Source organism: Takifugu flavidus, chromosome 1 (genome assembly GCF_003711565.1).
Source record: "Takifugu flavidus isolate HTHZ2018 chromosome 1, ASM371156v2, whole genome shotgun sequence".
Classification (NCBI taxonomy): domain Eukaryota; kingdom Metazoa; phylum Chordata; class Actinopteri; order Tetraodontiformes; family Tetraodontidae; genus Takifugu; species Takifugu flavidus.
The window spans coordinates 13,084,866-13,098,387 of record NC_079520.1 but is presented as its reverse complement, the minus strand read 5'-3'; the positions used below and the strand labels follow the sequence as shown (position 1 = coordinate 13,098,387).

Here is a 13,522-nt window from a genome sequence, read left to right as displayed (position 1 = left end):
CCCCCTCGTTGACACCGTCAATATGAAAGCATGGGACTGAAGCGTTGCAGTTTAAAACACGGCAGAACACCGTGTTGGGTCACACATCGGATTCAACCCACATTCTGATTGTTTTTCCTCAGTCGGCTGGTTTGTGCCTTTCGCCCCTCAGGGGGGACAAGTAGCTCGGGGAGGACGTTTCCGACCCTGAGGTCAACCATGGCGGCCACTCACTTGACTGTGCTGCGTCGAACCGGGAACGGTGCACGAGCTGGAAACGCTGCGAGCTGTGTGTGGTTTGATTCCCTTGCTAAAGGATCAATAAAAGACATTAGCGGCGGGCTAACCCAACGAGCAGCGCTAATACAGGGTTAATCCAGGGTTAATGGCTGAGCGGCATCATTCTCAGGAGCAGCTATTAGTTTCCAGCCGCACCACACAATATCAGGTTCTCTTCCTAGTCATGCCCCAGGCTCCCAGAGAGATAGGCACAGGGAGGAGAATTGGGGGGGGGGGGGGGGGCGGGGATAGAGGCTCACCCCCAGGAGCCGAGATGAAAATGAGATATCCAGACAGATGAAACCCAATACTGAAATCAGAGAGCGATGAAAGGGGGAGGATGCGCGTAGAAGGTGTGCATGAATGAAAAATAAGGGAAAGAAGGGGACGGGGAGATTGTGGTCAGGAGGAGCAGGAGGATTCGAGGAAGGGGAGAGAAGGAGATGGAGTTGAGCGCTACACTTCTGCCTGTCCTTGTAAAGTGCTGCGTGCTGTCGGAGCGGCAGCCAAGAATGTGTCAGCCCAGCCATCTCGCGCTGCCTAATGGGCTCTTAAACGCTGATATAAAGCTCACTCGCTCTTTCACCCTCCCCCTTTCCTCTCTCTCTCTCTCTCTCCTCTCTCTCTCTCTCTCTCTCTCTCTCTCTCTCTCCCCCCCCACTTCGCTCTCATTACCTCTCCTTCTCACCCTGTCCCTCACCCTGTCGCTCACTTGTCCTCTCTCTCTCTCTTTTACCTTCTGTCTGTTGCCCTGCCTATCAACCACTCGCTCGCCCTCGCTCTTTTTTTTTTTTTTTCTCATCATCTTGCAAAACCTTCAGCCGCCTCTTTCAGTTACTCACCCCTGACGCCTTTGGTTGCCGGTTGTTTTTTATTGTGCTCCTGTTTTTTTGCAGATCAGGTCATAATTCGTCTGCCTCCTCACTTTCTCCCTCTCCGACAGGCTCCACAACGCCTTTTACTCTCAGGAACCATCCTTCACTCTCACCCTGTTGCACGTCCTGTCGGCGCCGCTCCACGGTTTAGCCAATGCCTTTGTTTTTGGCCTGGACAGAGACTGCTGGAAGCTCCTCAGCCCCACTGGCTTACAGGTACAGCCGCTGCACATACGTACCAGCCCATCTACACCCAGGCTGCTTCATTCTAGCGTGGTGCCGTCAAAGATGAGCACGGGTTCTTCTCAATGCAGCCTACGCAACACAAGATATGAAAAATAGAAAGAGCGATCCGTCACAATCCGCTCTAAGAGAGTAGCGGAAACTTTTTGAAGGCGATTTTCCAGAAGAGTCAGTGGAGCAGAGTTTGCTGCGTCTGTTGGCCAAACCAACGCAAAGCGAATTTTATGGCCATTTCTTTCATTTCTTTCAGAAGAGCAGGTCAAGAGCAGCGTGGTGCTATAATGGAAGATTTAAGTGTTTGAGAGAGTCACGTAACAACTCATTTTGCTGCAGCGTGCTAAAGACTGGCGTTCCTATGGTTATGACCCCCGTCTGAATGGAACTGCTATATATGTAAAAAAGCATTTTCTAGTTCTAACTAAATATCAGAACCATTAACTTATTGATCTGGTTGCCATTTCAACAGACAATACCCTAAAGTTTGATGATTTATGGACAGGCAGATGAAGATTGAATGTTGAGTTGATGATGAAGGATCATATAAAGAAGGGATCAATGTAAATTAACAAACCATATCGCATCGAACATGGAGAACGCTTAAAGATGGGCAGCTATACTATATTTGCAATGATTTCCAGAACTTTGTTACACTAAAAATAAAGCCCTCAGAGAAAAGCTCACTGGCTTTGAATTTTGAATGATCAATGGCCAAAATCCAACTGAATTTAGAACATCATCAAAATTGAATCATGCTTTCATTCTCAACATTATTGGAAAATTTCATCAAAATCTGTACATACCTTTTTCAGGTGTTTTTGCTCCCCGATGGAGCCTCAGCATTTGTCACATAGCATTTAGTCTCTACACGAATGCTCCTGAAAGGGTTAAATAGGACGTTCATGTAAAAAAGCTTGTTCATATTCCGACATGTTGGACTTGTGTTGATAGGAAAGTGGCTCCTTCCTTCACCATGAAGCTCCACTTTCTGCTCAGATGGTTGCAAACCAGACCAGGTTCCTCTCCTATTGTTAGCTGAGAGATTATTCAGATATAGTCCTGCTTCTCTCCTGGAGAGGTCCTGGAGGTTCTCTTCCTTCTCTCCACGTGTGAGTCACATTTCTGATTTCCACATTTGGGATATCACACAATTTTTAGAACCCTGTGGCTTCATCCCAACAGGATATTGGAAGAATACTCAGAGGCATTGTCATCAAACAGTGCACAAACATCTGCTTTTTCTCAAGCCTGAGCTGAATAGATCCCAGAGATCAAAGGTCAAATTCACGGCAGCTTTATGTCGGCCTGGTGAATGACTGTATGAAAAGCTATTGACAGCATCCCGTCCTCAGGTTCTTGTGTGTTTTCCTACTTATTTGGAGATATTTAAGGAGTAGAAGCTTTGCTTTCGGAGCATTTCTGAGTTATTCTGGTCTACCTCAGTTTACTGACCAGCTGAATTTGAAGTTTGGAAACCAGTTTAATTCCTTGCCAGTTTAGTTAGGCAGCACCACCAGTGTGTGACAAGTGGCTTATAGTGAAAGCTGATGATGGGCAATAAAGACGTCATTACTGTACGTTTTGGTGCGTTGGAGCATTTCCTACTCTAAGTAATTCTATGTGTTTATTTACTGCACATTAACCCCTTAAAGAGTTGTTATTGATGTCAGGAGCTTTCTTCATGAAGAGTGAAGTTCTGTTTTTGTGCTTTTACAGCCTCTTGTAGAAGTATGTGGTCCAGTTTGTGATTCACTGTCAACTTATGAACCCAAACCATTTTTCACGACAATGGCTCCTTGAATTCCTGTGACTCTTGACACGACTGTCAGAATATCGTCATGAATAATTTCTTAAACCTTCTCTGGGGACTCACTCTGCCTATGAAGAGTTTATTGTACAATCTTTATTTTTTAACTTAACTCTGCCTGGAAAACTTTAACATTTGTCCCGATTCCAATTCAGACGTTATTTCTGTTTTATTTTCTAATCTATCAGACTTTCTAATGAGCTAGCTTCACCATTTAGATAGCTTCTGCAGGTCAGTGGCCTTGGAAAAAACAGAACAGATTACACATTTCCTGTCACAAACTGCCGTTTTAATGAAATGAAATGATGTTATTAGGGTTTTTTTTTGGGGGGGGGGTTACCTTATTGCTCACATTTCAACAGTATCTACAGATGAATCACAGCTCCTTTTGAAGTAAAAACACTGGAAAATCCGAGTTCATGAACACACACACACACACACACACACACGCACGCACGCACGCACACACACACTCAGTCAGAGTCACCTAGCCCATATCACCAAACCTGCTGATAACAGGTCATGAGCGCAGTGTGGAAGGGTGGAATGCGTGGTACGACCTTCAACCCAAATGTCAATGTTTCACTTTGGTGAGTGGAGAGAGCGCAGCACGTGGCGACAGAGCAGAGGAGAGGAATTTGGACGCCTTCGTAAATCACGGAGAAAATGCTGCTGGAGCGTGTCAGGGAGGGAGAAGGTGAGACTGGAGATGACGGAAGGGAAGAAAGAGAGACAGGCGGCGTGTGTGTTCATGCTCTGTCGTGACTAAGAGCCGGTTGTTATTCATCTTGGCATGCGAGTCCCAGCAGCCCCCGCACATCAGGTGTGAGATTGGTGGGGGGGGGGGGGGGTAAGGGAGAGAGGGAGGTGGTTGTAACAGCATCTGAATGTTCCTCCCTCAACATCGCATTTCTCTGTTTGTACCAGGCGTCCGTCGTCCCTGTGCCTCCTCTGCTGCGCCGGGCGTCTGCAGCCGGTCTGAATCAGACTTTAAGACGTCCGATCGCATTAAAGTCACTTTATAGACGGGTGAATCATTGCTAAATCGCGGACAGCAATTCAGATCCATTAAACTATTGTTTCCTGCTGTCGGCGTAGTCAGTTTTAGAAAAGCGACGGTAAAAACGTCGACATCAGCATCCTAAACAGGGGGAGGCTAGCAAAGCGCCCAGGGGTGCATACCAAGGCCAGGAGTGAGGGAGAAAAATCCTTCCGTCTGTTTCCAGGGCAGAGGCGGCCTCATCCCCCCCCCCCCTGTCAGTCAGCGATCGTCTGTAAACCACCTTAGCTTGAGCGTCTGTTTATTTCACACTACACTTCAGCAGAATGCAAACATCAGGGAATGACTTGGCGCTGCTGCGAGACTCTAAAAATAGGGAGAGTTTACTATTTATTGAGTTTAGGGTTGAATCCCGACTCGAACCCCCCCCCCCACACACACACACACACGCACAGAAGCACGTCTCCTTTCTCCAGGGCTGGACCCGTGTAACCAGATTTGTATCTGTGACGCCCTGCGCTCTCTTCCTTATCTATCACTCTGCAGTATTCCTTCTCTCTTCCAGTATTCGAGGCTGTTGTTTCTTTTCTCTCTTCCTTGCCTCCGCATTGCTGGAATACCTCCCTTACATTATGTCTGCCCCCGTCCTTGGTCCAGTCCACCCCCACTGTTTCCATCGCTGATATCGATCTGCATTCTCGACATCCAGCCGAACAACCTGCTGTGGTCCCGCGCCGCGCTCCTCCCCTCGCTGCTGTGGAGTTCTCGTTCTCTACACGCAGCCACGGAGCCACGTGGCCCTGCTGAAGAGCTGCAGGTCATCTGCGGGAACCTTTTTTTCCCTCTTCGTCCTTTTTCATCCAGGAAGCTTCAAAACCCCTCATCACAGCCATCCTCTGCTGGGTCCCCAGCTGGTTAAACTTTAAATAATCTGCCCCCTCTTGTGCACCATAATCACCTATTCTGTGTTTAAAGTCATCAAAATTCACTTTGAGGTTTTTTTTTCCTTTTTTTCTTCTCATTTCCATATTTTTCAGTTTTTGTTGTCAGACAACTAAATGAGCATGAAATGCTCGCTCGATCAAGGCGCATAATTGTTATTACAGCAAAGCAGACAAGTGCTCCTGCTAGGAGCCATCGATCACATCCCCGCTACATGATGGCAGAGGCATCCCATCCAGGTTCAGCCCTTCTGCCCCACGCTCTCACATCCCTCCTGTCCTCGTTTGTCCTCTTCCACGTCCGTGCTGTGTATTGCGGTGACATTCCACAAATTAAAAAGCAGCCATTCGCTGTCATCTGAGTCCATTCTGGCTTCTTTGATGCACGGTGAGCAACACTTGGTAGCGTCTGGCGCTAACGATCACGGTAACCCCCTCTGAGCTTTGATGCTGCCGCCCATGTCACCAAGACAGTGGGACAGACCCGAGAATGTGCGCTGAGTAATGACCTTTGTTCGGAGTGGAGGACGTGGGGTGCAGACAGACGTATATGCGGTTTCATGTTCCATTGCAGACCTTCAGAAGCCAGGATCAACATCTGTCCAGACTCTAACCCATACCCTGTTGTTGTTGTGCTTGGAGAGTTCACTCCACGTTCCAGCTCGGAGACATAATCAGCACTGGGTTTGTTTGGTGGGAACGCTGGGATCAACATTCACACAGAATAGTCAAGGGCGGCCCGGAAGGACCGGGTCCGAATTCAAAGGACAGTGAGCCTTTTTATTAAGATTTCTCTTAATAGTTGTTTGTTAAGAACTTAATGTATTCTGTGTATCTCGACTGCACCTTAATGATCTTTTTGAAATGACGTACTTTAATGTTGTTCATTATTTAAAAAAAGAACAGGAAATAAATGATGTGGTTTAAATATGAGGACACGCCTTCTCAGCGTCTGAGTCCTAAACGCCGGTTGTACTGAGGAGGTCTGGGCAGTCTGATTGTTGGCATGAAACAATGTCTTAAAATATTATAGGCTACTGAAATGGAAATCCCCCAGTGTTCCCAGCTCGCCCAAACGGGACAGAACCAGAAGCAGTGACTGTTTTTCGTGGCTTCTGTGTGTCTCTGGGTTTGTTTTTCATCGACTGCAATTCTCTAACAGTCTCTTTATCCTAGTTACTGGTCACATGACCATGTGACCCGAAGGTGCCCCGCCCCCACGTTGTATCCTTAACGTCCTTGGCAAACTCTAAATGATATTATTCACTGTGGACGGTTTGCAGCATTATAGGCTCCGCCCATTGTGTACTGCACCACGCCGTTCCGCTGGTCCGGCACCTCGGACCACGCCAGCATCCCTCATGGGAACATGGGAACATGGGAACGTACAAGAACCCCAGCACGACCTCGTGAACAGATGAAAGCCTGCAGCGTTGCTCCCCCCCCCCCCGTGAAAATCAGCAGCAGCTTGGACATTCTGCACCTACGCGGGGAGCAGCAACTTCCCCCGGTCAAAGGAAGCGGGTGATGATGGCGGCATTCCTCCGTCCTGTCACACGGACCCAGTCTTCCTCGGGGATCGGCCCATCTCTCAGATCTTTGCTGCAGACAGCTGTGCTGTTGCGCCAGTTGATGGGGATAAAATGTGACTGGCATTCTTTTGAACCGGTCCGGCACGTGCCCTCTCGATTCCCCCATTTACCCCCGTGCTTGCTTTTGCCCCTCCCCTTTCTCGGTGCAAGCCGCTGCTGCTAATCAGCCGATCGCAGCGATCTTTCCGCCGTCTGATTCCAGTTCAGCAGAGCATTTTATTAACAGCCACCAGATTCCAACAGCGCGCGGCACAGCGTCGCCGCACATCAGTCTCCTTCATACAGGCTCGTGCTGTGCGCTAGCTCGTTATTTAGGGAAAGGCAGGCGTGCCGGTGCGTGGGGGATGGCGTCACCGGGGCAGTCTTGGCAGTGGTCACCAAACAGGACCGCTGCACGCCAGAGAACTTTTTTAGGTTTCGTGTTCGGTGCCTTAAATGGTGATTAGTGAGGCCGACATGCTGCTGGTAAGCTCATGGTCAATGGCGCCGCGTGTTGCCATCAGCTGGTGAGTCTGAAAAAAGGGGATTTAAAAGGCCATTTTAACATTTATTGATTCGGAAATCAATCGCAGACTATTATTTGCATTTATGAAAAAAAACGCTCAAAACGACGATTTTAGAATTGATCCCGTTTAATTTCAGACGCTTTGCTTCTTCCTAGCTGGCGCTGCAGTCGCGGCTGTGCGACAGGACCCGGATCGGGGAGTACCGTCCCGAGGAAGTGCGCTACACACAGGCCGGCCTGAGCGACCTCGACGACGACGACGACGACGACACCAACGTGCTCTTCTATTCTCCCAATATGACCCTGAAGGACCGGGGGCCCTGAGGGAGGGGCAGAGACCGACAGTGTGAGGAGCATAAAGGAGGGTCAGTGCCAGGGAGGATCTCTGCGAATTAGGGACTGAGAAGGAGGAACAAGAGGTAGGGAGGCAATGAAAGGGAAGATTGGGGGTATAGTCAGGCGGATAGAAGCCGGAGATGAGCTGTCAGGTTCCATTATTAATCCTCATCCTTTACTATTTAATATCCTAAAGTCTCTCTCTCACACACACACACACACATGCCCACACACAAAGCAGAGCCGAGCGGGGCCTCGCTGCAGCGCTGCTATCTGAGAGGAGCGCGGAAAAGCGGCTTTAACGATCCTTTTAATGTTAAAGGCATCCGCTGCGTCCCAGAGGTCCTAAAATGATTTTCCTCCCTGTATCCTTGATTCCTTTATTCGGCAGCATTTTTGGCATTCCACAGAAATTTAAAAAAAACCCATAAAGAGCTGCTGAAAAGCAATCATAACAAGTTGTTAGGTTTAGGTTTTCGGAGCTCTTGCCTCCTCACAGCAGGGGAGAAGTCTGCATGTGTGCGGAGACTGACCTGAGCAGTAACACAGGGGCAGGACGGCGTGGGGCAGGTGGGGTACAGGAGGGGGTTTAATGGCTCGTTATTGCGTCCCAGAGCGTGCCAGTGTAGGCAGCTTCCCAGACAGCTTTTTCTCTTTTTGTTCACACATGGCTCTGCTTTTCTTGCACCGTTCACAAGTATTTTCTTATTTGGTCTGAAATATGGTCTTTTCTACAGTATTTTTATGAAGAGTTTTACTTGCTACTTGCGTATGTGTAGCAGATTGTTGTTTTGTATTTATCTACCTATGTACTATATTTTTTTATGTGCCTTGGACTGAACTCAGCTCAGCTTATCGAACAACTAATGACAACATCTCAGGTCAAACCGGCCCCCGCACCGTGAGGTATTTCCACATGCTTTGCGTTAAAGCCGACGCAGCGTAGCCGCCCGCCTCTGGCGGCTCGCCGGCTCGCAGCCATTGTCTGTGGAGCTGAGGGGATGTCGCTGACACATGATTGGCAGGATAATAGAGTTACTTTATATCAAACCACAGCCCATTTGGGTTCCTCTCCCCCCTCTCTCATATCTGCTGTAGGTGTCTTCCTCGCTGTCAGCTCGCTGCTGCCGGCTGTCAGCTGCCTGACAAGTTCAACTAATGATCTGACACTATGACCCTTTCGCACCCGTGGGATTTTATTTTTTTTAACTTTGTAACCACAGCGTCCAACTTCTGTGCGGCGCATGAACTCTGATCCGTTCTGCCACCGTTGTTTTGACTCCGTTTCCTCTTTTACTTGATTGTACACTTGAATAAATGAATGAGCCGAGACGTTTCATACAGAGTAGAGACTGGGTGTGTTTATTTGATTTCCTCCATGATGTAATCCCTCACGGCGCTCCCGTGTGTCTGCGCGCATTTCAAAGCGTCTTTGAGATGCGTTCTGCCTAAACAATGGGTATTCATTATTATTCCAACCCTGCTAGCCTCCGCGAGGCCTCCAAATCTGGTTAAGTAGATTGATTCATGTAATGTGGGTACCAGAAAGCTACGCCATCCTGCAGCCACACGGCTTCCCTGGACACAAGCAGCATTCTAAGCCCTGCACCACGTGCGGAAACAGCCCAGGAACTAAGCGAATCTCCCTGTCACAGACAAAGAATTATTATTCCCCCCCTCCCTCATATTGTCGCATGCGCCGTAATTGGATACAATTTAACACCCGCGGCCCACGGGCATGTCGGCAGGCGCGCTGCCTGCTATTAGCTCAGCTCGCCAGCCTATCATTTGTCAGATCTGTGCTCGCTCCTGCTTAGAGTGTGTGTGTGTGTGTGCGTGTGTGTGTGTGCCGAGAAACCGGAGCCATTGTTGGAGTTCGGCCATGACCTAGCTGTGACGCACAGAGAGCGAGAGAGAGAGAGAGAGAGAGGACAACAACAGCAGCAGCCCAGACTCTGCAAAACAAGCGGAAGCTTGACATCTCTTTGCCGGAGGTTGGAGGCTGGCCTGCTGGCTGTTTGTCACAGCGTCCGCCGTGGCCGTGTTTACTGTACAGATCAGGCGCGGCGCGGTGTCGAACCCTCCGTGAACCCGGCTCTCCTGCAGCTTACAGTAAATACAAGAATGAAGGTCAAGACGGAGATGACGGCGAGGGTTGTCCCGATGGTTCCCGTGGCCCCTTTTTTGTTGACGTTAGCTTGTTATCTGAGGAGAACGCCAAAAAGTTTTTCCTCGCAGAACATCTCACTGGAGCCAAATACGTTCTGGACTTTCAGGTTGAACAAATTAGCTGCTAAAGGATTATTATACAAATTTTATCAAAGCAATTTCTTAAAAAAAATAAAGAAATAATCCTTGTGGATTCTTCATTCATGTGGTTCTGTGTTGACTGCTCAATTCTTTTGTCAGGAACCAACCTGAGCTATAAACCTGCCTCTAAAGCTTCACGAGCAAAACTCCCGACTTACACAAGCGTAAGTTAGCTTGCAGAAATAATAGAATGTAAAAAGCCCACAGAAAATGTGCTGACTAATTTGTGTCTGAAGGCTCCTCACAGACAAATGGAAGTTAACGTTGCAGGTGATACTGTGAGAGGGGGAACCACAGCGCCCCCACCTGTGAGGAAGACAATGATAATTACCATTGCCAAGACGTGCTGAACCTTTTCAGAGTCCGCTTCTATTCAGTCAAGGGCTCGCTGCTCGCTGGAGCTACGATATTTTTTGCCTCATTTTAAGGTCAGCGATTAATGCCGCTTTGTGTTTCGCGGGTCAAGGCTGCTGCCAGCCCAAAGCATCGCTAATTACTTGAGAAGGAGACACAATAATCAGCTTTATCTGCACTAGTCAAGGATACGTCTCTGATTCTGTCTTTTTTTTACACAAGCCGTGTAATTACACAAATTTTGAACGGCCTCCCATTTCTGTTCCTTTCATGAACTCACCGCTACAAGCCCTTCAAAGGTGGTCTTAACAGACCGGCCATGGAATTCTATTGGTAATTGATCAGCGGCAGCACAAGGAAACAAGCAGCGGCTTGTTTTTGGAAAGATTGCTGTCCCTGCTCCATTGATTTTTGCATCAGCCAGTCGTTGGTAATTGTTTATGAGCCTCAGGTCAAACTGAAGTTTTCCGTCAGAGGCTCATTAGCGGTTTTCTTTTACCCAGTGGATCCTCTCTTCATCTAATCCTGCTGCGAAATGTGTAAATACAAACACTATTGCAAGCAAGGGCCGAATGGAACCGGCTTCTGTTACGCGAGCACGTGCGGGTTAGCAAAAAAAAAAAAAGAATTAGCATGTATACAACATCCATTAATTGACCAGTCAGGCAATCTAGACACCTTTTAATGATATTGACATAATTAAAACAAAACTAAATACAACTAATAGAAAAACCTATGAAGCCTACATAGAATAAATACACATTTCTCCAGTTCAAACACTGGGATTTAAACCTCATTCTAATGTTAAACGCCGGTCGCAGGGATGAGACGGTCCAAACTGAGCAGGAACACACCAAGAGTCCGGATATCTCACGCACCGTTGCTGTCACATGACTGTAATAAAAGGACAGAAGCCCAGACACGCACATAAAGTGTGCTGATTACGCAAAACTGTAAAAACAGGGTCCAGTCAGGACTCACGAAGGTGCTGATCAGAGAAATTCTTAACTATAAAACTGTGGCTTATAGAATGACTCACGCCCGACGAAGTGTGTTTGGAATTTGTCTTTTATCACAACCGTCTTGGTTTTCATCCTGTTTTCCCAAAATTTTTCTGTCAGCCCTCAAAATGTTTTCACGTCTTGCACAAGAGACTAAAAACACGACAGGAAAAAAGAAATCCAAATTCTGAAATATTTATCCCACATGTCCCAAATTTGAATTTATTATGCCTTTACGTGTTTATTGGCTAATTCCGATCGGGGCACGTGGTCGACCTCTCACAGCCTTTTCAATAAGAACCATTCTGGGATCAGTGTGTGGAGCTGGTGTTGGAGGTGCCGCTTTCTCACCAGGCTTCATCATTTCACACGCTGGAGTCAATATAGGCTCCATATTGTTGTGTTGCCTGTATTCGTGACCTTGAACAGGTAGCATAGCCCTGCTGTTAGATTCTGTGACGGCAGTTTTAAATATGCAAATTGGAGCATTTCGCATTTGTCCAACTGGCAAACCCTGCCAGTGCTCACGCTGACTTCCGTTCTTCAATCAGTCAACAGTCGATGGTTAATCATTAGAAACGGTTGGTTGTGGCAATCGTGGTCACCCTGGCAACACGAAGCCGCTGTGGTATTGGCCAAACACAAAACGAAAGCGAAAGCTCGGAACCATGTCAGCTTACAAAGATTATATTCAGGGATACAAAAGAAAATTCCTGCAACGTACTGATAGCATCAACCCATCACGGTTGCCAACTCTTCCATCTCCATTCTGCTCTCCTGAAAGGCCTTGAGAGGAGAAAACTGAATCTCACGCAACAAAGAGGGCATCTTCTTTCTAAAACCACCACAGGCTTAGAGACGCTGCCCTTCTCTTAACTGGAAACACTCGGAGGTTCCGGACTGAACGACCTCCGGTTCCTCTCCCACCTCCTCCCAGCCCTCCGTCTCCTCAGATCACCCTTTGTACCCGTCTCTACCCAGCCCGAACAGGACTCCAGGGATCTCCGCGTGTGACGCCTTCACAGACATTTGGGTTCTAAATAAAAGGGGCTCTGCTTTTTGTAGTGAGAACAGCTGGGAACGTCGGCTGTTCACGGTGTTCCTGGAGGAGCAGAGGCAGCTCATGACAGCACAAGGGGGAGCTTAAACCTCAACACGTACGCATCAGTATTACAAAATCAGACCAAGGGCCCGTTTGGAGCGGCATTTTTCCCGGGAACGACTGAATCCTCAAACTTTTGCAACCGGGCTTGAGAATGTTGTTATTTTCATCTACGCGTCAACAACAATAACGACGCCAGCTCTGGCTAACTGTGCCGGATTTGGTATCGCTCCTCCGACAAAACGTGGATTTGCTGCGTCGATATTCTGACCAGCAGTGACGCATTTGTTCCGTCCGCCAAAGCCCGAGACGGTGGCTGGCGTTCTGACGAGCATCGCCACCTACTGGCCCGGAATGCTCGCTGCAGTGTTTTCAGTGCGCATCGATCTCAGTGTTCCGTGTGAACACAAAGCGCTTTTGAAAATGCAAAGGAACAACGTTTTCATGGAAACGTGGCTTAAATTAGAGCTTCGCATTCCTGCTTTATTGTCGTCACGTTTGGTGTGTGTGCGCCACAGATGTACATCCATGTTACTGTAGCCTGTAGTGCGGGTTTGTGCCGGGTTCTGTCCCCAGCACCGGTCAGGATTAATAGAGAAGCGGAAGAAATGTTTCACAAGAACCCCCCTGACCCCCCCCCCCACCGGAGTGGAGCAGCCATGTGAGGAGACAGTGACACAACCCCAAATGTCTGGTTGCAGAGCGGAGGCAGCGCAGCGGCATTTCAGGCTCCTTTTTATTTCCGAGGGTGACGCAACAATGTCAGCCTCCAACATCAAACACGCAGTCATCACCCTCAATCAACGTCTGGCTTCAGATGGTGCAGCCAGCGAGCGCTTGGACTCTTCGCACATCACAGACGAGCGCACATCCCCAATCCCAGCACCCGGAACACAGAGATCCCAAATGACACCAGGCATTCAGCGAAAGCCCGCTGGATGTGCAGCATCCGGAATAAGACCTCGCTCCCGTAGGATCATAGGGCCCAAGTCAAAGCATCCGATAGAAATGGATCAAGACCGTTTGATTGGGTGTTGGCTCGGCTCTGATCGGAGAATCCCAGGTGCCCCCGCTAATTTCCACCGTGACGGGAGGGCCATTGTCCGTGAACCGGCCTGGAAGTTGAGGAGCAAACCCGCCCACCGATTCTTCATTGATATTGCAATTTTCCACCTTTTTGAGATGAATTATTGGCAGGCTT

The 13,522-nt window shown here is 48.4% G+C and overlaps 1 protein-coding gene across 1 annotated transcript in view; it reads left to right on the top strand.

Moving 5' to 3' along the window:
* The window catches only part of si:dkey-100n23.5 (cyclic AMP receptor-like protein A), a 38,914-nt gene extending 30,015 nt beyond the window's left edge, over positions 1–8,899 (top strand). Inside the window, exons 12-13 of the mRNA XM_057046845.1 lie at positions 1,202–1,349; positions 7,375–8,899. Coding sequence (XP_056902825.1) covers positions 1,202–1,349; positions 7,375–7,542 — 316 coding nt within the window. The 3' untranslated portion in view covers positions 7,543–8,899. The remainder of the gene's footprint in view (positions 1–1,201; positions 1,350–7,374) is intronic.
* The last annotated feature ends 4,623 nt before the right edge of the window (positions 8,900–13,522 follow it).